The sequence below is a fragment of the Ochotona curzoniae genome, unplaced genomic scaffold (assembly GCF_017591425.1).
Source record: "Ochotona curzoniae isolate NIBS_2020 unplaced genomic scaffold, NIBS_Ocur_1.0 scaffold_274, whole genome shotgun sequence".
Lineage (NCBI taxonomy): Eukaryota > Metazoa > Chordata > Mammalia > Lagomorpha > Ochotonidae > Ochotona > Ochotona curzoniae.
Window position 1 is genome coordinate 13,340,720 of NW_024467101.1, and position 23,851 is coordinate 13,364,570.

Here is a 23,851-nt window from a genome sequence, read left to right on the forward strand (position 1 = left end):
CGTGGGGTACCTAGCAAGTAAGGCTGCCTGTGTCGCTGGCATCCCCTACAGATGCTGGGTCAGCTCCTGGATGACCGTTTTCCCATCTGACTGTCTGCTAATGACTTGAGAAAGGCAGCGGAGGATGGCCCTGTTGCTCGTGTGGGAGACCCAGAAGAAGCTCCTGGCTTTAGCCTGGCTCAGCCCCTTGTACTGGGGCCAACTGGAGAGTGAACCAGTCAATGGACGATATCTCTGTTCCTGTCTCTCTCTGTAGCTCTTCCAAATAATTAAATCCTAGGGGGGGAAAAAAAAATAAGGAACTTTGCCATCCAGATCTAGGAGGGACAACTTCCGGATATGGTGCCTGCAGCCCAGACATGTCTGCCCAGTAGGGCTGCCTAGCTTTTCCTGCCAGAGCTTCCCAAAGCACTGACCCATCTTTGCCAGAGCCGAGGTGCAGAGCCATGCTGCCTGCTCCTTTTTGTCTCAGGTGTTTCGTTGGCTGCTGACCTGCAGAGAGAAATATGTTACCGTCACCCACTCTGAAATATGGCCAAGGACCCGTGATAGAATAACCGCTGCTACTAGAATTAAGACAATAGCCGCATAGTCTATTCAGACATTCCATAAACATCATGTTATTGTTACCCAGCGTCTGAGTGTGTGGGGGCAGTCGGTGTGTGATTTACCAGCCGCCTTTCATGTCCGGTATGAAGCTCTGTCCCATGTGAACTCTTGGCAGTCTTCAGAGAAGGTGGACACGTGAAAGATTGAGGGATATGAAACCTGCAGGGTATTGGCTCTAGGTTCCACAATCTGTGCTGGGGCAGAGGGCTGCCAGCCTTTGCCTGGTCCTCCTGGGAGGTGACCTGTAGTGGTCACACAGGTGGACAAACGCACAGGTGGACAAGTCAGTGTATAGTGCGTGACATGTGACGACCAGGTGACCGCTGAACAGACGCAGGTCAAGGCTGAGGAACGGATCCCTCAGCCGGAAGGTCAAGCCAGCAGCGCCTTTGCAAGGGAAGGAGCCCAGGAGGCCTGGGGAGCCGCCCACCCTGCCCGCTCGGCCGCGAGGGGGCGCCGCCGCCCCGCCCAGCGCCGCCCCCCCACCCGCCACGCGGGGCCGGGCGGGGGGCGGGGCCTGCCTGCGCACGGGGCGGGGCCAGTCCGCTCTGGGGGCGGGGCCAGCCCGCTCTCGGGGGCGGGCGCGCGCGGTGGTGGCGGCGGCGGCGGCGGTGGCGGTGCGTTCTGTTCCGGGCCGAGGCTCGCGGCGGAAAAGTTGCGGGGCGGTGAGGAGAGGCGGCGGGACGGACTGCGAGCGTGACGCCGAGCCGGCTGCCGGCGCCGCGGCCCAGCCATGGACGACCTCGGTGAGTAAGGGAGGCCGAGGAATGAGGAGGAGGAGGAGGAGGCGGCGGCGGCGAGGGGCGCGCGGCCCCGGGCCGGCTGGGCAGGCGCGAACGTGCGGATGGGGGGCCGCGGACCACCTCTCCTTACTCTCAACCCCGGGCGGCGTGGGCCAGGTTTCCTTGACCTGCCCTCCCGGAGCTCCGTGGGACCCGAGTCCCGCACTGGGCCTTCGTCCCGAGCCAAGGCCGGCCACGCCGTCCTCACAGCAGCCACCCGCACCGCCTCCGCACCCCCTACCTCGGCAACCCCACGTCCTTGATCTCCTCAACCGGGCCCTCCTCCAAACAAGGCTCGCTCGCCCGTTAGGGACCCAACCCAGTCCACCTCAGGCACGGGACACCCCCTCTGCCTCTCAGTTCTGCAGCCCACACCCCTCCTCACTTCACGGGATCGCAGCCCACCCTCCACTTCCCCAGCCCAGGGAGCGGCTTCCACATCCTATGGGCTGCTGCTTCTTTTTCCGGGGGACCTGTTCCTATCCTGCATTTTACAGGCTGGTAGCCACGCTCCAGGGAGAACGCCTCCAAGATCACCTCTTCCCTTTTCTTGGTTAGATTCTCAAACTGGTGGTGTATGGGGGGAGGTGAGCCTGCCAGGACCACACCCCCATTTTAAAGATAACCGTCGTCATGCTGCGCAGTGGCTCCCACCTCAGGGGTGGTCACCTCCCTTCCCCTGCCTGCTCTCCCCCACCATGTGTTAATGGAGTCGGAGAGGGTGATGCCTGGGTCCCAGCCACCCAGACCCTGGTCTGGTGCCAGGGAAGGGGGCTTCAAAGGTGTCTGCGCTGGTCTGGGCTGGCTGGCTGCCTGTCCCCCCAGGCAGGTCCTGCTGGAGAGCTCACAGATGAGGAGGACATGGAGCTTCCAGAGTTTGTTCCTGGAGCCCCAGGACGATTCTTTTTCAGTCCTGACTTGATCTGCTGTCCCCATAGAGGAAAGAAAATATCTTCTGGAAGCATATGCTGAACCCAGGGGGGTTGGCACCCAGGTTCCAGGAATGTCCGGAGTGCCCGGGGCCCTGGGAGTGGGAGAATGCCATCTCCCTTCCCTGAGCAGGGATAAAGTTTCTCTCTGTGGGAGCCTTGTCTTTCCCTCCTTGGACCGTGGGTGGCTTGTGTGACCATTGGACGACACTGCTGGGCCTCCCCCAGGGCAGCACGAGGCACCTCACTGCTTCCCAGGAACTTCTTTGTGGAATCAGGGTGTCCCCCACTCTTCCCTGAGGGAGCCTGGGGGTGGGGGTCGTGTCGAATCTTGCCTGTTTTTGCAGAGTGCCGTGGCTGCCAAGCATAGTTCTGCCTCTGGGTCAGGCTTGGCACCTACTTTGCTAATGCGTTCAAGGTTGGCATGGCTTCCAGGCAGGTATTTTCTTTTCACATAAAAATAAGCAAGCTGAAAGGAAGCCTGGGGAATGTTGTTTGGAGCGAGGATCCGAATGTCTCTGTGCTTGCCTGCCTGGTGGAACTGGTGGGGAGCAGGTCTGCCTGGGCCTTTGTGCTCTGGACAGTCCTGTACTGTGTGCAGGACTACGAAAAGTCTTGCGTAGAGTTCGCCATTGAAGCCCGGAATTCCTGTCTTCTGAGTCTTCCATTTAGGGCCAGAAAACATGGTTGGTTTCTGAAAGGAGAGAGAGAGCACTGAACAGAGTGAACAGAAGTCTAAGTTTGCTTCGTGTGATAGCTCCCATCGCCAGAGCAGCCTTTGTAGAAGATCACCCTCAGGCCACCACTCTCCCATCCTCTGACGCCTGCCTTTCACACCTAGAGGAAAATGAGCAGAAAGAGGTTGATTCTGTTGCCCAAGACTGCTAAGCAGCCGACTGACAAAGGCCTGTCCCCTGGAAGCCCGGTCCCCAGCTCCTGGAACTGTGGCTCTTGTGGGCCCCCAAGGATGTCTTGCCTGGGGAGGGGTGATTAGAATCTGGGAGAGGAGGTCACACAGTGTGGGACTGCCACCTGTAGCTCCTGCCGCCTTCCACTGCAGCCTGGCCAGTCCAGTTGCTTGGATCCAGGCTGCCTGGCTCTCTTGCCCCGAGCTCCCAGGGGGCCGGCCACGCCTGGCTGGGCGAGCCTGGGGTGGGAGGAGCGGGGTGTGCAGGAGAACGGAGGAATTTGCCTCTGAGCTCTGGCCCCGTCAGCTGTCTGGATTGCTGGTCAGCACAGGGCTCGTCAGCTGTTTTCCTTAGTGGGGGGACACAAAGGCCAGGCCGCTTGTTTTTATTTTTCTCCTGAGAGTGCTTTCAGCTATGAGCCTGCTGGCCGCTAAGAGGGTGAAGAGTTTCTGGTCTGCCTGTAGCAAGGCCCAAGCTTCCTCTGTGACATTGTTTTTTGGTCTTTAAAAAAAAAAAAAAAGTTGGAGCCGCCTTCTCCTCCCCTTAGCTGCCAGTGAGGGGATTGGCCATGTGCTGTTTAATCAGTTACAAATTTATAGCTCTTTGGGCAGAAGCACATAAACACAGAGTGTCCTGCCTCCTCTGTGTGTTCTCCTGCTTGGTGCTGTGGGGTGGCTGCCTGGTGGCTTTTCTCATTGCTCCATAGAGGCTGGTTTGGCCCCGAGTTCGCTCTGTTCGGAGTTCTGGCCGGAGTTTCCTGGACAGAGTTTCCACAACAATGAGATGCACCAGGCTGAGGCTTCCTGACCCGGCTCCCCTCTCAGCCCTTGCTGAGCTTCTGCATGTGCCTGGGGGACCCTGACCACAGCCTTGGTCCACTCCTGCCTGAGGGGGACAGTATGGCTGCCGTGCATTGTTGAGTGTTAATTACAACCAGAAGAGAAAGGTACAGCCTCTCCACCTCACTGATGGCAGAGGCTGGTGCAGGGGGTTCAGTGATGGACCTAGGGTTTGAACCCAAGCGGATCTGGGTCCAGATCTTGTTTTCATCATAAAGGGGGGTCAGTGCAGTTGAGTAACCCCGGGATGAGCCGTGGACCTGCAGAGTGCCGGAAAGTTAAGTGAAAAAGTTGTGCCATGGGGGCCGCCCCCTCCCAGGAAAGAGCCTGTATGACAGAGGGTGGGGTCCAGTTGAGGATGTGATAGCTGGGCCTTGCCGACCTCCAGCAGTGGAGACAGCCAGGGGGGACAGCTGGCTGTTGGCAGTGCCTACTCGCGCTTGGAGTCTGGATGTGTCGTCTTGTAGCATCTCGGCAGTCTGGACCCTTTGGAAAACAGTGCCTCATTGTCCTTGGGGGGGGGGAGTGCTGAGAGGGTAGGGGAGTCGCCTGGGGCATTCTGGGCTGCGGAGCCTCCCAGTTTCCATGGAAAGTCTGGACTTGAGACTCGCCTGTCAGTGGAGCCTCTGTATGTTGGGCCAGGCTCAGGTCACCCAGCTGCTGGGCCTGTGGCAGAGGTGGCATTTGTCTGCTGTGGGACGGTGCCCTTCCTTCTCTTGAGCAGGGTGCTAGTCAGGCTAAACTGGGGTTCAGCTGCTTATGCAGGTGCTTTTTCTGATGTGCTGCCGCTTGGCCACTGTTGCATGCAAGGACGTGCCTGTGCTGTGAGTCAAGGTCTGCTGAGGGAACCCCTCCACCTTTTTCTCAGGTTCCCTACAGCTAGCCTTGCATCCAGGAGGTTTGGTGGGCCCTTGGCTGCAGGGGCTGGTGAAGGGCTGTGTGACCGCTGAGCCCCGAGCAACCCTTGTCCCTCACTGAGATGGTATGTGTGGAACATCTTACCCTTTGAAGCTGCTCTGGGTTGACTTGTTCCAAGGCCAGAGTTGAATCAACTCCCAGCAGCTTCTGTGCAGCCTTTCTTTGGGTTGTCCTATTCTCGGTGCCTTTGCCTAATAATGACAAATGTTTATAGAACACTTTTTTTTTAAGCAGTGTTTCAGAAACTTTCCCATATTATTTATCTAGTACTTACATCCAGCCACTGTACTAGTACCATATATGCATTGTTTCATGGAATACTGTCAGTGGTAGGAGACTAGCGTGTCAGTGGCAGGGGCAGTGTTACTATTTTGCGACCCACTTTACAGATGAGGACGCAGTCTCAGAGGGGACGCACCCATTTGCTCTAGTTCTATAACTGGTGGGCGTCAGGGTTAGGCTTTGAATCCAGGTTGTCTGACTCCAGAACTGGACTTGTAACCAACCATTCTTCACACTTCTATTTGGGTTACCGGAGCTGATCTGGTTCGCCTCCTGGTTTGTTGCTTTGCATTTCTAGGCCGCTGAAGTCTTTGCTGTCTCCTCCCCCTCTCCCCACACTTCTCATTGTTCAGTTTTCCTCTGGTGTTTTCCTTCTCTGTGGTCCTGCTTTTGAAGACCTCAGACTCGGAAGGCAAAAGGACACCGGTGGAGGCCCTCTCCTCCCTCACTGCCACTTCTGAGGGTCCCTGTTACCTTTGAGTGAGCTTGAGGCCCGGCTGCCCCGGAGAAGCTGGGGCCTGACCTCTGAGTCCCTGTCCCCCAGCTTCTGGCTGGTGAGCCACGTTGACAGGGTCCTTGTCTTCTGTACATTGTAGCGATTTGGGGCCATCCCATTACCAGAGGAGGATGTTGGTGCTAACAGCTAGTGGAGTGTTGGGAGAGAGGTAGAGTGAGGAAGCTGCACTGACAAAGCAGTGGCATATTATGTTAATCCTTCACCTGTGGTGGCGGCATCCCATGTGACCGCCCTGCACCCACATGGGAGACCCAGAAGCTCTTGACTTTGGACTGGCTCAACTCCAGCCATTTGAGGAATGTACCAGTGGATGGAAGATCTCTCTGACTCTCCTCTCTGTAATTCTACCTGTCAAATACAAATAAATACACTAAAAAAAAAAAAAGAAAGAAAAGTGCATCTCATGAAAGTGGGTCTAAGGGTTGTTCGCTTCTTTAGATAGACCTGGACCATCTATAGCCTCCCGCCTGACCTTAAGCCTCATCTCACATCTTGATTCATCTTCCAGCTGCCTAGCTGATTTCCTAACCAGTGAACCAGTGGGACTCAGGACTGTCCTCTGTGAGAAAGAGGCCCTTGACTCTGGGCTGAGGCAGGCAGAACACGTGGTTGGCCAGGCGCAGCTGAGCCCCGGTGGCCAAGTCTTCCCTTAACGATGGTCTTTTAATGCTTATTTCTTGTGTGATTGTGGTATTGTGGTTTAATGGAAGAACGTTGTTATTGTTAGGTACATGCTAAAGTATTTAGGAGTAACGTGTCATGCTGTCTGCAAACTTCATTTTCAGATGACGTAGTAAAAAAGGGTATATAAACATACTGAAAGTTCTTACTCAGAGTGTGAGGGGGTTCCAAACACCAGTGCTCAAATTTCATAATAAGAAAGGCCATAGTGGACCTGGCTCAGTGGCATAGTGGCTAAAGTCCTCGCATTGAACGCGCCGGGATCCCATATTAGCACCGGTTCTAATCCCGGCAGCTCCACTTCCCATCCAGCTCCCTGCTTGTGGCCTGGGAAAGCAGTCGAGGACGGCCCAAAGCCTTGGGACCCTGCACCCGTGTGGGAGATCTGGAAGAGTTTCCTGGCTCCTGCCTTCGGATCGGCATAGCACCAGCCATTGCTGTCACTTGGGGAGTGAATCATAGGACAGAAGATCTTTCTCTCTGTCTCTCCTCCTCTCTGTATATCTGACTTTGCAATAAAAATCAGTAAATCTTTTTTTTTAAAAAAGGCCATAGTGTCTGCAAATGAATGTCTTGCTGAATGTTTTTAGTCATCCCTGGGTGACTTTGGACACCCCCTACAAAGTCAGTACCTTGAAAGCGGTGGTTGTGCTGTGTTGTTGGGGAATGATGGCAAGAAAAGAGGTCTCTGCATGGTCAGTTCAGGCTCAGTTTTTCCCTCCCAGATTTTTATTTGAACTCACAGATGAAAACCCTGTGAGTAATGGGGATCTACTGTAAATATATAGAAAGAACAGGATGGGCCCTGTGTGATGGCGCAGTGGTTAAGGTCCTCGCCTTGCACGCCCGGAATCCCATATGGGCGCCGGTTCTAATCCTGGCAGCCCCGCTTCCCATCCAGCTCCCTGCCTGTGACCTGGGAAAGCAGTCGAGGACGGCCCAAAGCTTTGGGACCCTGCATCTGCGTGGGAGACCCGGAAGAGTCTCCTGGCTTCGGATTGGCTCAGCTCCAGCAGTTGCGGCCACCTGGGGAGTGAATCATTGGACGGAAGATCTTCCTCTCTGTCTCTCTTCTCTGTATATCTGCCTTTCCAATAATAATAAAAAAAAGGTTTAAAAAAAAAAAAAGAAAGAAAGAACAGGAGCCCCATGCATTTATACAAAACAGCAAAATGTCAATTGGATCTAAGTGGAAGATACACAGGTGTGCATTGTAATATTATATTTCAACTGCTTATTACATAGGGACATCTTCATAATAAAAAGCCATTGAAGGGACCAGCCAGATTAAGCCAGTGCCTGCGACATTGGTGTCCTGAATGACCTGGCTCCTCTCAGTCCTTGCTGCTTCACTTCTGATCCAGCCCCTGCTGACAAGCCAGGGAGAGCAGCAGAGTATGGTCCACATGCTTAGGGTCCTGCTGCTCCTGAAGGAGAACCAGTTAGAGCTCCAGGCTGCTGGCTTTGATCTGGCCTAACCCTGGTTACTGGGGCCGTTTGGGGAATGAATCAACAGAGGGAACATCTCTGTCTTCCTTTCTCCTCCCTTCTGTGCTCTCTAACTCTTCCCCCACCTTTCTCTCACCCTGCCCTCTGTAGCTCTGCCTTTTAAATAAATAACGTGTGTTTTTTTTTTTTTTCAAAGTAATTGGAAAAAACTAAGAAACTCTGGCGTTGCTGTGCTGAGTTTGGGGTCATTGGGCTGGGGTGCTGGCATGCGGTTGCCAGTTACTGGTCTAAGAGCTTTCCAACCTCCTGTGACTCTCGGCAGGTGGTGGACAGGCAGGGTGGGCAGACAGGAGCCGGTGGAATTTCAAGGGACAGTGACTGATGTTCCTGCATTGACCTGCACAGGACACAAGACAGGGCTTCCATAGGGGTGCAGAGGCCACCTCAGGAATTATTTTGGGTGTGGTGACATTTGTCAGAAATCAGAGTATGTGAGATAGTGAGCTCTGGGCAGCCTGCATGGGGCTTTCTGTGCTGCTGGAATGGAGACTGGAACCTTCCAAGACACAGGACCATGCTCCTGGGCAGCACCAGCCCTGGAGAGGGGAAGTGAGGGCTTTTGCTTCCTGGAGTGGCCTTCCTAGCTGTGGCCAGGAGGGTACCATTAGCCTGTGGGCAGCTGCCCTGCCTGGGGTGGCTCTGAAGGGGCCCTGATTCTCGTGGCAGCTCAAATTTGGCCTGTGTAGTTCCCCAGCCTTTAAGTTCCAGCTCTAGGCATCCCCACCACCAGGATCCTCTGTCTAGTTTGTGCTTGGGCCTCCCATCTGGATCCTGACACCAGGGGTGCCCTGGGCTCAGAGGCAGAGCTGAAGGCTCTGGTGCTTACTAGGAACTTGGGCAGCCAGCTGGCCCTTTGGAGGGAAGAGCTGCAGGGAGGGATTTTCTTTAAGCCTTACATCTGTGAGCATGTGGGGATGTTGAGGCTGGTCCTTGGCTGGGGCTCATGGGGTGTTCCCAGGGAGCTCTCAGAGTGGCACATCACACTGCACTGTGCCTTTTTGAAAAATAGCATGCTGTGTGTTTGCGGGGAGGGGTGGTGTGGGGAGGAAGCTTTATGTAATTCTTGGCTGGGGCTCAGGTAATTGTTTTAATGAAATGGAATGCAGCTTATTCAGAACTTGCTTGGCAGAAACAGCCATGTTCTGTTCTGTTTTCTTGTTGGGTGAGCGTGGGGCACACGTTTCCAGCTGTTCCAAGCCCTGCAGTCCTGGGTGAACTGCACAAAGTGGGCGGATGCCTCCAGTGCTGATCTGTGTTAGCTCCAGGCTGCTGGCCTCTCATCTGGATGCTGATCTGCATGTCTTTCTGAATGAGCCCCGGAGACCTCAGCCCTCCCAACAACTGAGTAACCTTGCTGAAAACTTTGGACGTTGTAGGGAGGCTGAGTGAGGGAGGAGTGTGCTGGTGCTTGGCATGCAGGAGCCAGACCCGTGCTGGCAGCCACCTCACTGAGGCTCCTCTTCACTCTACCCTTGTGGCCCTTCTCCATCCCACATTTTTGGTAGCTCCTTGGTCCCCCATCCCAATCTGTAATCAGTGGAGGGACCTGGTTTGACGTGCCTGTGAGGTCTCCATCCACAGTGCTGCCTGATTCCCTCCTTCTTCTGATTTCCTTTTTGCCATTCTGCCCTTCCTTGTCTTGATTTTGCTCCTTTCTGTGTTTTACCCAGTGGGACCCCTCCTCCTGGCTCTTCTCCTTGGCCACTGCTGTTTCTGCTTCACTCCTTGAGCTCTACTTGCTTTTATGGGGCGGGGGGAGCTCTTCGTCTTCTTCCCTGTTTCCTTATATTACTTGGTAGGGGCACACCTTTGTGTATTCTCAAAGGATTTTTTTTGGACTCCCTGGCTTTCTCTGTGGGACCTCAGTCAGTTTATTTGCCTAACCCTTTTTATGACTTGTCTGCTGGCGACTTCCAAATTTTTGTTTTTCACCCCTGACATGGATTCTATTGTCATGATTCTTCCGCTGTGCATGCCAGCAAGACCCAACTCATTTCCTTCTTGCTGTCTCTGTGTGGCCTCATCTATTGTCTGATTTCTCTGTGACTGCCCCCTCTTCTCTTGGCTGTATTCAATCATGGGCTTTTGTGCAAGCCTTTAGGCTCGAGGAAACTTTTCCATGTGGCTCATCATTGTTCTGATGTGATGCTGACAGGCAGCCCTGTGAGATGGCCGCCGGTGGCTGTCCTGGTTCACAGCTGAGGAAGCTAAACTGCAGCTCTCAGGAGTTACAGGAAGGGGACACACCTACTGTTAGCCCAGCTCGTGGTGTAAATGCTGGAACCTATGTCTTCACCTGGTTTCTGGTTTTTCACACAGGCAGCCCTAAGGCAGAAGTGGCAAATTATACATTGCATTTGGCTTGTAGACCTGTGGTATTTAAGAATCCCAAAGTAATTACCAACATTCACTTTATGTTTATTTATTTTAATTTTTTGGTTTTTGAATTTATCTGAAAAGTAGAGTGAGAGAGGGACAGAGAGGCAGACAGAGTTGGAGGAAGATCCCAGTTTTGATTTTTGCCCTGCAAATGCCCACACCAGTCAAGGCTAGGCCACGCTGAAGCTGAGAGCTTTGTGTGGCAGAACATTCAGGCCTTGCACGTGGGTGGAAGGGTCCCATGTTCTTGAGCCTTCTCTTTCCCCAGTGCATTAGCTGGCCCAAAAGTAGAGCAGCTATGACTTGAATCTGCTCCCTGGGTGCTGGTGGAAGGCAGCAGCTTAGCTCACTGTGCCGTAGTGCTGGTCCCTATGGGCACCTTTTTGAGAAGACTCTGTGTAGGTTGAAATCGTTCAGCCTGGGTCTGGCCCCATGCCACATCCGCATCCCATATGTGAGTGCCAGTTTTGAGTTCTGGATGCTTTGCTTCCTCTTCGCTTCTCTGCTGGCTTCCATGTCTGGGAAAGCAGCAAAAGATTCCCCAAATACTGGAGCCTGTGTCATCTGTTGGAGACCTGTATGGCATTCCAGGCTCCTGGCTTTGGCCTGGCCCAGACCTGGCCACTGTGGTTATATGGGGAGTGACCTAGTGGGTGGAAATTTTTTCTATCTGCTTGTCATTTTGTCTTTCAAATAAGTAAAGTGAATGTTAAGGGGAAAAAATCACCAACCAAGCTGTTGGCTCTCCCTCCCACTCTGAAATGATTTTACAGATCTTTATAATGTAGGCTTCTTTTTGTCTCTCTCTGTGCCCTGTGAGCTCCTTGAAGACAGGGATTCCCTCTGCTTTTCAAGGACCTCTGACTGCCAAGTGCCGCACTGCTCTTCCTGTGGTTGGTTAATAAACATTAGATGGTGGTTGTTGATTAAATGGGCATGAGTTGAGAAGCCCTGCAATGCTGCTTGGCCTCCGGCAGCCACTTCCTGCCAGGAGAATCTGAGTGAGAAGTTCTCTTGGTGCAGGGTGAGGAGGCAGCCTAGTGCTCTGACAGATCCAGGTTCTGACATCACTGCCTGCTGGCTCTGGCTCAGAGCTGCCACTTGCTCCCAGGGTGACCATGTTATCAGGCACTATTTCCTGAAATTCTTTCCAAGTGCTCAGTAGGTAGATGCTCTTATTGTTTGTCCCTGGAATCACCTAGACAGACGCAGCTCTGGGGTTTGACTTTCTATGTCCCTCTGTTAGGATTAAACCTTGCTTAAATATAGCTATATTTGTTGTGGCTTTGGTGGGCATTTGGTGCACTTGTGCCTGCTGGACCATTTGGCCCCTGGGGGTAGGAATGCAACTCAGGTTATTTCCTTGGGAGAACGTGCCTGAGGACTCTCGGTGGCTCTGTGAGTAGAGAATGTTGGGGGCTTTTCTCAGTGCGAAACTGTCATGGCCAATGCTGGTGAAGTTTGGTTGCTTTTTGGTTATGTGGTATTTCATTTCCCCTGAGCCTTTTTGGTGGCTTCAAGCAGAACGTGGTATGGGGAGGAAGTTGTTTGGTGGCTTAATTCACATTCATTGCTCACCTAATGCTGCTATTTGACAACTGCCAGGGAGCCACTCTGGGTTGTCTTGGGCTTCTCCTGGCACCCCCAAGCAGGGATGGGTGCCATCCATGCCATTCATGAAGCTTCCCATATCAGGCTGGCCACCAAGGCTCCTGGTAACAGGAGAAGTGGGTAGTGTTTTGTTTTCTGGACCATGACCTGTGGTGGTTGTTAGTGGCACAGTGGTTACATGGCCAAGTAAGTGTACCCTTTTCCAGTGGTTGGTTGGTTTGGGCAGCCCTGGGTTTTTTTGGTGTTTGTGTATTATTTGAGAGGTGTGAAACGTTGGGGGAGAGTGAGAGAGTGCTGTCTTTCCCCATCTACTAATGCGTCTGCTGCTTCCCTCCGCAAAGTCCTGGGATGACTGGGGCTGGACCAGAGGAGCAGAGAGCCAGGAATTCCATTACTTGAGCCCTCCCAGCTCCCTCCCAGGGTCTGCATTATGGAGGAGCAGGGGTCATGGGGGTTGGGAACCAGAGCAGGGACTCAAATCCACTTGCTATAAATGTGGGGCCCCACTGCCAGGCTGCACATCCATCCCATGTTGCTGCTGAGCATCCCGGCCAAGCTTTTCCTCACTTAACTTCCTGGAACACTCCCCTTCCTTGGGTGGAAGTGGGAGCGTCCAGTGACCCGCCCGTGGTTTCCTCTGAACTTGCCATTTCCCCTGTAGACTTCTGCCTGGCTGGCTGGCTTTCTCATCACGGTTGTTCTCCAGGACAGCTGGGTTGGGCCAGTTTCTGTGGGGTAGGTGTGAAGGAGTGGCCATGGCGCCTAGAACATTGTACTGGCTCCTCAGAGACCTGACTTGGCCACCTCAGGAGCTCGCTTGGTCACGTGCTGCGTGTCTTGGAAGTTCTCTGTCCCTAGCAGTGGTTGCCTATTTGCTTTACTCCTGCCCAGTGGTGTCAGCCTTGCAGCAGCTTTGGTGAGATAGCTGTTGAGTGGCTGTCTTTCCTCCCTGCCCTACCACCTCAGGTCACTTTCCAAGAACTCCTGCCCCTTCTCTTTGTGATTGAGCACCTGAAGTCTTTTTGCCTGGTCTGCTGAGGCAGCCAAACTGGAAACAGGCTGGGGAGGAAAAGGAGTGTCCCTTGAAGGTGGCTTCTGGACCTGTTTTCAGACATCCTGTTTGTGCCCACAAGGAACACTGAGCAGGAGACAGATGTGCCTGGACTTGGGCAGAGCGTGGGGGCCTGGGTGTCAAGGTACATTTGCTCCTAGGAAACCCTTGATATTATTTTATTTAATTTTATTAATTAAAACAGTTTTTTATTGGAAAGTCAGATCTACAGAGAGAAGGAGAGGCAGAAAGATCTTTCATCTGCTGGTTTACTCCCCAAGTGGCTGCAATGACTGGAGCTAAGCTAATCCGAAGCCACAAGCCAGGAGCTTCTCCTAGGTCTCCCACATAGGTGCAGGGTCCCAAGAATTTGGGTTGTCTTCAGCTGCTTTCCCAGGCCACAAGCAGGGAGCTGGATGGGAAATGGGGCTGCTGGGATTAGAACCAGCACCCATATGGGATTCTGGCGTGTGCAAGGCAAGAACTTTAGCCACTAGGCCACTGCACTGGGCCCTGTTTTTTTGTTTTGTTTTGTTTTGTTTTATATTTATTTTTATCTGAATGGCAGATTTTACAAAGAGAGAAGGAGAAATGGAGAGACTTTCCATCCACTGGTTCACTCTCCAATGGCCTTCAGAGCTGAGCTGAAGCTGGGAGCCAGGAGCTTCTTCCCAGTCTCCCATGTGGGTGCAGGGACTCATGGACCCAGGCCATCCTTCACTGCTTTCCCAGGTTGTAAGCAGAGAGCTCGGTCAGAAGAGGAGCAGTCGGGGGCCCGGCACAGTGGTCTAGAGACTAAAGTCACTGCTCAGCTCTGGCCATTGTGGTCACTTGGGGAGTGAATCATCAGACGGAAGATCTTCCTCTCTTTCTCTCCTCCTCTCTGTATATCTGACTTTACAATTAAAAAAAAAAAAAAGTGGAGCAGTTGGGACATGAACCGTTGCTCTTAAGTGGGGCAGGCACCACAGGGGGAGGATTAGCTTGCTACACCACCACATCAGCCGTCTTTCTTTTTTCTTTTTTTTTTTTGTTTATTTTCCATATGTTATGAATGTCTATCAAAAGTGTTAATTATAGTTGTGTTCCCTTTAATACTCAGCTTTTTTTTAAACTGACTATCAATGGTATACATATTATTTGTGGAAAATTTCAGAACTACCAAATTGCACGAATAATGAAAACTTACAGAGATAATCAGACGTAATTGTGGTATTATTCCTGTAAATTCCTGTAATTGCATAACAGCTGCCAGCATTAATGTGTTTGCCCTGTGCTGAGCACTACCCTACCTTGTGCTTTCCGCACATTAGTTGTGTCAGTAGGTGTTATGATCCACAAGAGTGCCAAGAGTCTGGGTGAGTTGCATGGGATGAATTCCTGTCATGGGGCTGAGCAGGGATTGGAACCCAGGGACTGTCGCATTCAGGCTGCTGGTCGTGCTGTGGGCTCCTGTGTTTGAATGTGGTGCCATTGGGGTGGAGAAAAGAGGAAGGGATAGGCTGGGGTGTGTGTGCCATCTGCAGCTCACATGTGGTCTGTGTGGGGATGCAGGAGGTATGTGGAGGGGACACTGTGGCATCCTGACCCCTTCCTGTGTACTGTGGGTGGGTGCTGCTCCTTGGGGGAGGGGTGTAGGCTCAGCTGAAGGGGTGCATTTCCTGCCAGGTGGCTGGCTGGCTGCCTCCCCACCCCAGGCCCACTGTGCTGCTTCCCAGAACCAGGAGCGGGCGCCCCGGGTTGGGTGGGCCGTCTGCCTGTTGGCCCTCCTCTTCGGCTCCCTGGGTGTTGGCTTTTGTCTCCTTCCCGCTTCCTTGGCAAGAGCTCCGTCCTCCACTGCAGAGTTTTCTTGCTTGAAGAGTTGAAAAGTCCACCCTGTGTTACCAGTTGTGTATTTCTCTTTTTCCTTTCAACTGTGTCAGTTTTTGCCTCATCTTTGAAACTCGTTAGATGTGTGTACACCTAGGGTAGTTATGTGTTATGAAGAATTGGCCCTTGGGATCAGCACAATGGCTCGACTGGCTAATCCTCGACCTCCAAATGCTGTCATCCTATATGGATGCTGGTTTATGTTCCTGGCTACTCCACTTCCCATCTTTCTGCTTTTTTCCTGGGAGAGCAGTAGAGGATGATCCAAAGCCTTGGGACCTTGCACCTGCGTGGGAGACCCAGAAGAAGCTCCTGGCTTTGGATTGGCTCAGCTCCAGCTGTTGTAGCCACTTGGGGAGTGAACTGGTAGATGGAAGATCTTTGTTTCTCCTCTCTAGTCTACATTTCCAATGAAAATAAATAAATCTTTTAAAACAACATTGCAGAGTTGACCGTTTTGTCAGTATGAAAGGTCCCTCTTTAGCGTGGGTCATGTTCCTGTCCAGAAGTCTACCTCACCTATTAGCAGAAGTGTTCCTATTTGGTTTTTTTCTTCCTTCTTCTAACAACTGATGTTCAGTTTAATAAAACAGCAGATTGAAGCATCTGCAGTGATGACTTCAACCTCGACTCCTGGCTCAGTCCAGATGGACGTAATCTGTTTCACAATTTGGGAAGGACTGCAGGTCAGCAAGTCGCTTGTGGATTCTCATCTGGAAACAATCCCGTGACTTAGAGCCTGCACCACAAGCAGTTTTTCCTATAGCAATTCTGGGTCTTGGTCGACACTGCAACCCCACCCTTCCCTTTGGGGTTCCTTTCCGTTGTGCACGCAACTTCTCCAGGGATTTTCTGATCTGTGAGTTGCCGCCTTTGTTCCGAAGTGGCTGTGGAGTGGGTGTCCACCCAGCAGTTAAGACACGCGTCCCATGTTAGGGTGCCTGGGTTTAGTCCTCAGGCCTGCTCTTTACTGCACCTTCCTGCCACCCTGGCACCTGGCAGGCAGCAGGGGGTGGCTTAAGTAGTTGGGCCTTGCTGTCTGTCTATGTGGGAGGCTTGGATGGAGATTCTGGCTTCTGGGTTCAGCCTGGTCAAGCCAGGCTGTAAAGGGCATTTGGGGAGTGAACCAGTGGACTGGAACTCTGTTGCTCTCTCACTGTCTCAAACAAATGGCCAAAATAAACAAACAAAAAAAAGGACCGAAAAGGGACAGTCAGGAGTTTTGAGAGTGTCTTCCTGCAGGGCCATCCTGACCTTCTTCCTGTAGCTGTTGATATTCACGGTGGTCGGTCACGTGGCGTCACTTTTTCCATTGCTTTGCTTTGAATGTATGTTGTTTCTTGTAGGTATTATATGTTAAATTTTGCGTTTTTATCCAGTCTGACAAGCTCCGCCTTTTAATCAGAGTGTATAGACCTTTTAACATTTAAAGTTAGTTATCGGTGTTTCAGTCTACCATTTTGCCATTTGTTTCCTATTTTTGCCATCTGTTCTTTATATTCTTCTTTTCCTGCCGTCTTTTTTGGGTTTGTTGACTATATTTTAAGATTCCATTTTATCTCCACTCTTGGCTTATTTGGCTGTCCTTCACTGGTTTATTTACTTTTGTGGTTGCTCTATGGTTTGCAGGTTTAACTTATCATAGTTTGCTTTCAGATCACATTATATCATCTCATGAATGATGTGAGAAACTTACAACTGTGTGTTTCCATCTCTCTTTCCCACCTTTGTGTGACGCTTGTCATGAATTTTAGCATATTTTACCAAGTCTATATTGTCTGTCTTTTACATTTATCTGCAAATTTTCTGTTCCTGGCATTCTTTGTGTCCTTGTAAAAAGAGGCTTTTAAAAACTGAAGAAAGTGACAGAAACGTTGGGCGAATGTGATTGTTTTTTCCTTCCTTTCCGTTCCAGCGTCTCCTCCATCAGCTTGCTGTCTTCTTCCCAGGCCGGCGTCCCTGACCGAGGAGTTTGCGTGGCCTCCCTGATCCATGTGCTTTGTGGTCCAGTTGTGATACTGTGATGATGCCATCAGTTGCCCTCGCTGGTGTTGCTAACACATTCCAGAGGTGCACATTCCAGGCACGTCTCCTGTCTGCTCCATGAGCAGTGGGGGTTGATTGATAGGGCCCCGCGGCAACTGCTTTCCCTGATCCTGCTTGCCCTGTCACTTGGTAATGCTGCCCCTGCCCCAGCAGCAAACCAGAGTGCTGCCTGGCCCTGGACTTAGCCTCTGCCTGGTGACCCCCACTAGCTGCCTCTTTCCTGTGCACAGAGTCCACCTCCCCATGTTCCCTTTCCCCTGACACAGAGGAATCCACATAGACCACGCAGTGAGAGCTTAAACTGAAATAGCCATAAGGGACTATGCTGTGGTCTCAGTGTTTTAAGAAAAAAATTTAAAAGGTGGGGCACGATGCTGATTTGGGTGGGGCAGTAAGTAGCTCACAGCAGGTACAGTCTGCCTTGGGATAGAGGGGGAGAGAGGCCCTGGCTATGGGCCGTGCACCCTGGGAGGACCTCATCAGGGCACAGAATGAAGCAGTGAGTAGATCGCTGCCGCCGTGCCATCCTGGAGTGTTGTGTGCTACATTCCGAGCTCTCCCAGGACTCAGGAGGTGACCATGGAGCCCCGTGCACTCCTTGCTCTCACTGGGCCATTCAGTGTGTCATGTGATGTCACTGGGGCAGGCGTGTCCACCAGTGAGATGTGTGCCTGATGCTTTGAGAACTCAAAAAGGAGAGAGCACAAACCTTGTGCATGCAGGGAAGGAGGTCACGGAGGGCTTCCTGGAGGAGTGGTATGCTAAACCCTCTGTTGCAAGTTTATCCTAACTAGAACCTTGATGTTTAGAAAGCCCCAAACCTCTGTCCTTTACAGAGACAGTCATTGTGTATGTGGGGATCTCTTACAGTAGAAGCTCTCTAGCCCTAAATAACACATTCCTTTGTCTTGAGGTTGGCAACGTGATCCTTTCTGATCTCATCTTGCTGAAGAGGAAAGTGAGTCTCCAGGGATGAAGGGTTCAGCCTGGTGAGGAAGACTGGGGAATGGTCCAGGGGGAGGGAGCAAGGAGTGTGTATGCACGCGCACGCCCACGCGCAGGCAGGGTTCACTAGCTGTGACTGGCCCCCTGTGGCCTCCCAGTTGGCTTTTCCAAACTCAGCCCTAGCCACAAGCCCAGAGGCAGTCACTTGTTTTTTGCTTTTTCTATAAACCTCATTTTGGAGCTGATGCTGGTTGGATGGCTGAGAGGAAGCTAGTCTTTAGGGCATCTCTTACCTTCCTGGAGATGTTCAGCCTTCTTGGTTCCAAATCTCTCTGGATTCACCTGGAGCTCAGGCTCGGGGCGGGTTCTAAAGGGCTTTCTGCTGAGTGTGGACCGGGATCAGGCTGTGTAGGCCACTCAGCCTGGAGGAGAGTGGTACGAGCTGGGGCTGGCCTTGGCTCTCCCAGGCCAGCTTTACTGCAGACTGGAGCGGGCAGGGGGAGGCGGCCCTGGATGTTACTGGCTTCCTGAGTTTCTCCCAACACCAGGATGGGGAGGGAAGGGGAGCGTGGAGCACAGGAAGGCCAGGAAGGACGACTTGTTTTCAGGAAAAGGGCGGATCTGAGTAGCAATACCGTATCATTTTCCCAACTACTACTTTCCAGGCCTCCCCACACCTGGGGAGACTCCTTGGTGACTTGGCCTTTGCCTGCTTTGCCATGGTTCTGTTGGCCTCTGCCTGGCCCTGGGTCCCTGCTGCCCTCACCCTGGCCCTTCCCATGGACCTTCCTCCGCAAGCCCTGCTTTCTGTCTGGTCTTCCCTATCTCATCTGGAGGCTGTTCCCTCCCTCCAGCAGGAAGTAGGCAGGAAGCTCCCCACGCTCCCTTCTCTGTCCACTCTGCTCAGCTGCTGGGTCACCCTGGTTTTTACCTCCTTTCATGTACAGCTCGGGGACTCTTGATCTGTTCAAAGCCCCGCCTCCCTTCTGAGGGATCCAAAAGGCAGGCCTGGTCCTGCGTTCCCCTGCATTCGCCTTTCTGGCCTGCCCTTGTAAGTCCAGACGGCCCTGGGCCCTTGGCTTCCACCAAGCTGGGACTTGCTCTGTGAGCTCCAGCCCTCTTGTCTGTGCGCTTCCCCAGATTGTTTCTCACTTCAACTGGGAGAGCTCCCCCTCCCCCTGGCGGGTTGCTGATCGCCCCTGGCTGTCTCCTTTTGGTGTTCTCTGGGAACAGACACTGTCTTTGTCCCTCTCCTGCCCAGCACCGTGTCTCTAGACGTTGTTGGGGGCCATAACTGGTAAATTGAAGTCTGCTGCCAGTGGGAGGGATGGAAGAACTAAGGGGAGGTGGATGAGACAGGTAGACATAATGCTGCCCTTTTTTGAGAATAGCCTTGGTACCCAGGTAAGGTTGCATCTGTTGTGTGCATTCCAAAGTATGCTGGTTTTGCTGGAGAGGGGCGTGTGCTGGCCGTTCCGGAAATCCCTGTCACCTAAGGGTCCCAGACCAGAGCAGTGGGTTCCCTCTTACGGATTTGCAGACCTTCTGGACTGTGACTATTAGGGGCCTCCAGGCTGTGCAGTGGGGACACAGATGTTACATTCTGCATGATTTCAGGTGGTCTGCAGATCCCAGGAGGCTTTCATCTGGATGTTAGGATCAGACCTCCGGGGGTTGTGGGGGATTCTTCTCCCTTTCCCTAAAGGAAAGAAAGCAGAGTGGGGAATCCCTTTGCCTTGTGGGTGGGGAGCAGGAGGGAGGATTGGGGCCAGGTGCAGCTGCACAGAACCGGTGGAATGAATCCTGGCTGGGCCCATGTTGGTGTTGCCTGAGGCTGACCTCTGGTAGAGAGAGCAGTTGGAGGCCTCAGCTGGGCATCGTGGGCTCCTTCACCAGAGCTTGCATTGTTGAGAGAGATGTTTGGTGGGCGTTTGGACCAGACTCCTGGAAGGACCAGCAGTATACCTACTTCTTGTTGGCCTCGTGTACTGAACTCCCCATACCTGAACTCGGGGGCCTCCAGATGCTCCTGTTTGGTGACCCTTTGAACTTGGGGATGCTTTGGAGCCAGAAAGAGGCATCAGAGTCAGTCTTGGTTGGGTTCTGTGCAGCCACAGCTTTTTTTTGCCAGGATCTCCTTGGCTAAAAAATGATCTAATCTTGGGGTCTGGGTAGAGGGAGCTGAGGGTGGCGCAGGAGGGTGGAGCTGCTCAGCTACACTCCTCAGAACACCTGTGCGGCTGCTCACATCTGTGGTGCTGGCTGCTGGCCCACACCTGTTTGGGTGGGACAGTCAAGGATATCACTTGGAAGGTAGGACTCAGCCTCTGTTTGAAGAAGCTCCTGGCTCCTGGCTTTGGATTGGCTCAGCTCCAGCCATTGCGGCCACTTGGGGAGTGAACCAGCAGACAGAAGATGTTCTCTGTTTCTGCTCTCTGTATATCTGCCTTTCCAATAAAAATAAAACAAATCTTTAAAAAAAATCCACACGGGACAGGCCTTGTGGTACGCAAAAGCTGAAGCCTCCACTTGGAAATACCATATCCTATATTGGAGTACTTGGGATTGCATCCCATCTCCAGTTTTGTTGTTGTTGTTGTTTGTTTTAAGATTTATTTTTATCAGGCAGCCAGAGCTGAACCAATCTGAAGCCAGAACCCGGGAGTGTCTTTTAGGTCTCCCACATGGGTACAGGGTCCCAATGACTTCGGCCATTCTCCACTGCTTTCCCAGGCAACAAGCAGGAAGCTGGAACAGAAATATGGCAGCTGGAACACCAACCGGAGCCCATATGGGATCCCAGTACTTGCAAGGGGAGGATTAGCCAATTGATCCATCAAGCTGGATGCCTGTCTCAACCTCTGATCACATCTCCTGCACACCCATGGAGACAGCAAATGATGGCTGAAGTACTTCTGTATCTCCCATGCACTGGGAGACTTGGGTGGAATTTCTAGCTGCTAACTTTGAGTTATTCAGTTTTAGCTGTTGTGGGCACCGGTAAGTGAACCAGGGGCTTGGAGCTAATCCTTCCTTCCCTCTTTCAAGGTCACTCTGCCTTTCAAATAAATGAAAATAAATAAATAGGCTATTTGGCGTCAGTGTTATGGCATACATAGTAGGTTAAGCCACAGGCTGGAGGCCTCTTGTCTCCCTTCCCCTGGTCTTGCTGTCTCTGAAGTCCCTTTCAGAAGGAGTAGGAGTTGATTGCTGAAACAGATCTTGGAAGATGATCTGATTTTACCCATTTAGGGTGTCTTAACTCGCCAGAAAGATTACAGGTGAGAGAAGTCAGGGACCATGGAGGCAGATGGGGTGCCTGTGGGACACCGTGGTCACGTGGCTGCACAGCCTGAACTCAGGCCTGGCTGTGCCCATTGGCTCACCAGCTCCGAGGCTTCCTCTGTTCCAGAGGCTGCAGGGCACCTGCTCTGTATCACCACACATTGACCTGCTCCTGCCCATGGCTCTGTGTGGCATCATCTCTGGGATCTTGACTCAGAGGGCTGGGTACCTGAGAAGTGCTAGGTCTGCTCTCTGTGCCTGGGTGATGAATTTGTCTCTCACATGAGAACAGGACTCGTTGTTGGTCAGGGAGGTTTAACTGTTCTCTACCAAGGGACAGCATTCATGCGAATGAGCATCACAGTTTGGGGCACAATGGGGAAGGGTGGAAGAGAACCAAGACTCTCACTCTTTAAAAAGGAGGAAGGCCGGTGTTGTAATGCAGTGGGTAAAGCTGCTGATTACAACGCCCACATCTGGTATAGAGTGCCAATTCATTTTCTGACTGCTTGGCTTCTGAGGCAGCTGCCTACTAATGCACCTGGGCAATCAGTGGATGGAGGATGGCCCAGTTATTTGACCCCTACTGTCCAAGAGGAAGACCTGGATGGAGCTCCTAGCTCCTGACTTTGACCTGGCTCAACCTTGGCTGTTTTTATCTCTCCCTGTCTCAGTTACTCTGCGTTTCAAATAAATGCAAACGTATTTTTTTAAAACCAGGAAAGGAGAAGAAGTGGTATTGCTTCTGCTGCAGGCATATGATAAAGCTCTCCGATTTCTTTGGTGACTGTTTCCTGTTTGGGCATGAAGATAGGCAGTAAGCAAGGCAGCCCCAGCTAACAGTTTTGTTCTGGCAGATATTGTCTGGTGAACCACAAAGCTCTCCCATGTTTAGCACTGTTGCTGGGGGCAGAAGCACGGGGTTTCTTGTTCCATATATCCTTGGAAATATACTCCAGGGGCCCCCAAAGGCAGGTGCTTGTGCCGGATATAGAACACGCGCTTGGGAATGAGGAATGCTAGGGTCCATCCAAAAGCAGAGATAGGGCTGGTTCACCTGGACGGTCACCGTCAGTGTTGTTTATATTGGAAGATTCTCCGCAGTTCAAAATCCCTTCCAGACTGTTGGAAGGCTTTGGGTTTGTACACTAGGGATTTCCTGTGAGGTATTTCTGGACATCACAGCTGGATGCTGCTGTGCCCATCTGTCCTACGTCTGTTGGGTTGGATTCCCAGAACCCTAGAGCACCTCCAGTGATCAAATCAAAATCAGGAGGGAATGGTTGGTATGGTGGTGTTGCGAGCTAATTCTCACCTGTGATGTTGGCATCCCATTTGTGCTCCAGTTTGTGTTCCAGCTGTTCCACTTCTGATTCAGCTGTCTGCTAATGGCTTAGGAAAGCAACAGAGAATGGCCCAAGTCCTTGGACTTCTGTACCCACATGGGAAGCCTGAAGTAGCTCCTGGCTCTGCGCTTCAAACCAGCCCAACTCTGGCCTTAGTGGCCATTTGGGGGAGTGAACCACTGGATGGAAATCTCTCTCTCTCACTCTTTCTGTTTCTCCCTCTCTCAGTAATTCTGACTTTTTTTTTTTAATTTATTTTTATTATTTTCTCATTGGAAAGGCGGATATACAGAGAGGAGAGACAGAGAGGAAGATCTTCCGTCTGATGATTCACTCCCCAAGTGAGCACAACGGTCGATGTTATGCCGATCCGAAGCCAGGAGCCTCTTCCGGGTCTCCGGGTCTCCCACGCGGGTGCAGGGTCCCAAAGCTTTGGGCTGTCCTCTGCTGCTTTCCCGGGCCACAGGCAGGGAGCTGGAAGGGAAGCAGGGCTGCCGGGATTAGAACCGGTGCCCATATGGGATCCCGGGCGTGCAAGGTGAGGACCTTAACCACTTGCGCCACTGCGCCGGGCCCAGTAATTCTGACTTTTAAGTTAAATAAATAAATCCAACTTGGGGATGAGATGGATCCTGTTTCCTCTCCCCTGTTGGTCAGATGGAGCCATTGGGGAGACCAGTGCAGCCAGGCCAAGTAAGAGCTCTAGAACCTCATTTGCCACAGGATCTCCAGGGCACAGCCTCCTCTGTTCAGCTCCTTGGGCTTCTGTTCCCCTATTGCAGAGGTCACAGGGACTGCTGCCATGCCCAGGGAGCGTCTGCATGCATGGAGACCTCAGGTCTGGGCTTGGTGAGCTTAGTGCAGGCCAATCCCGAGCTTACTCATGTACCTCCCTGTCCTTCCATGTGAGCATTGCCAGCCAGTCTGAGAGCTGCAGATTTCCCCTCAATGCATTTCGCTTCAGGAGAGTCTGCTGTCTATTTCCTCCCCCCTCTTCTTCTTTTTTTCTTTTTTGTTGTTGTGGTTTCCCAATGTGACTCTGTGGCCTCCTCTGCTTCCTCCCTGTGTAGGGAGAGGCAGATTTCCCAATATGGAGTCCCGAGGCCCTGGGTTGCAGAGATGTTGATCTGGCCTCGCTCAGGGCAGCGGCTGCAGGTGTCCTGACCTCTCAGATCAGGGACTCAATCCCACCTGACCTCGGGTCAGGTCCAACCTGGCCTTGTGCCGAGAGTGAGCATGGGACAAGAATTGGAGTTTGGGGTGTGAAACGCTCCTCCTGAGTGTGCTTCTTATTCAGGAGGGGCCAGCTATCTATGGGGACAGTTGTCAAAGGCCCCAGCGTTTT

General features: G+C 52.4%; 1 protein-coding gene across 2 annotated transcripts in view; it reads left to right on the forward strand.

Moving 5' to 3' along the window:
* Positions 1 to 1,196: 1,196 nt before the first annotated feature.
* PXN (paxillin) overlaps positions 1,197 to 23,851 on the forward strand; it is a 44,508-nt gene continuing 21,853 nt past the window's right edge. The window contains exon 1 of one of the 2 annotated variants that reach the window (XM_041003944.1): positions 1,197 to 1,355. In XM_041003944.1, the coding sequence (XP_040859878.1) occupies positions 1,343 to 1,355 (13 nt within the window). In that variant the 5' untranslated portion in view covers positions 1,197 to 1,342. The remainder of the gene's footprint in view (positions 1,356 to 23,851) is intronic. The other variant, XM_041003943.1, reaches the window with a different exon arrangement.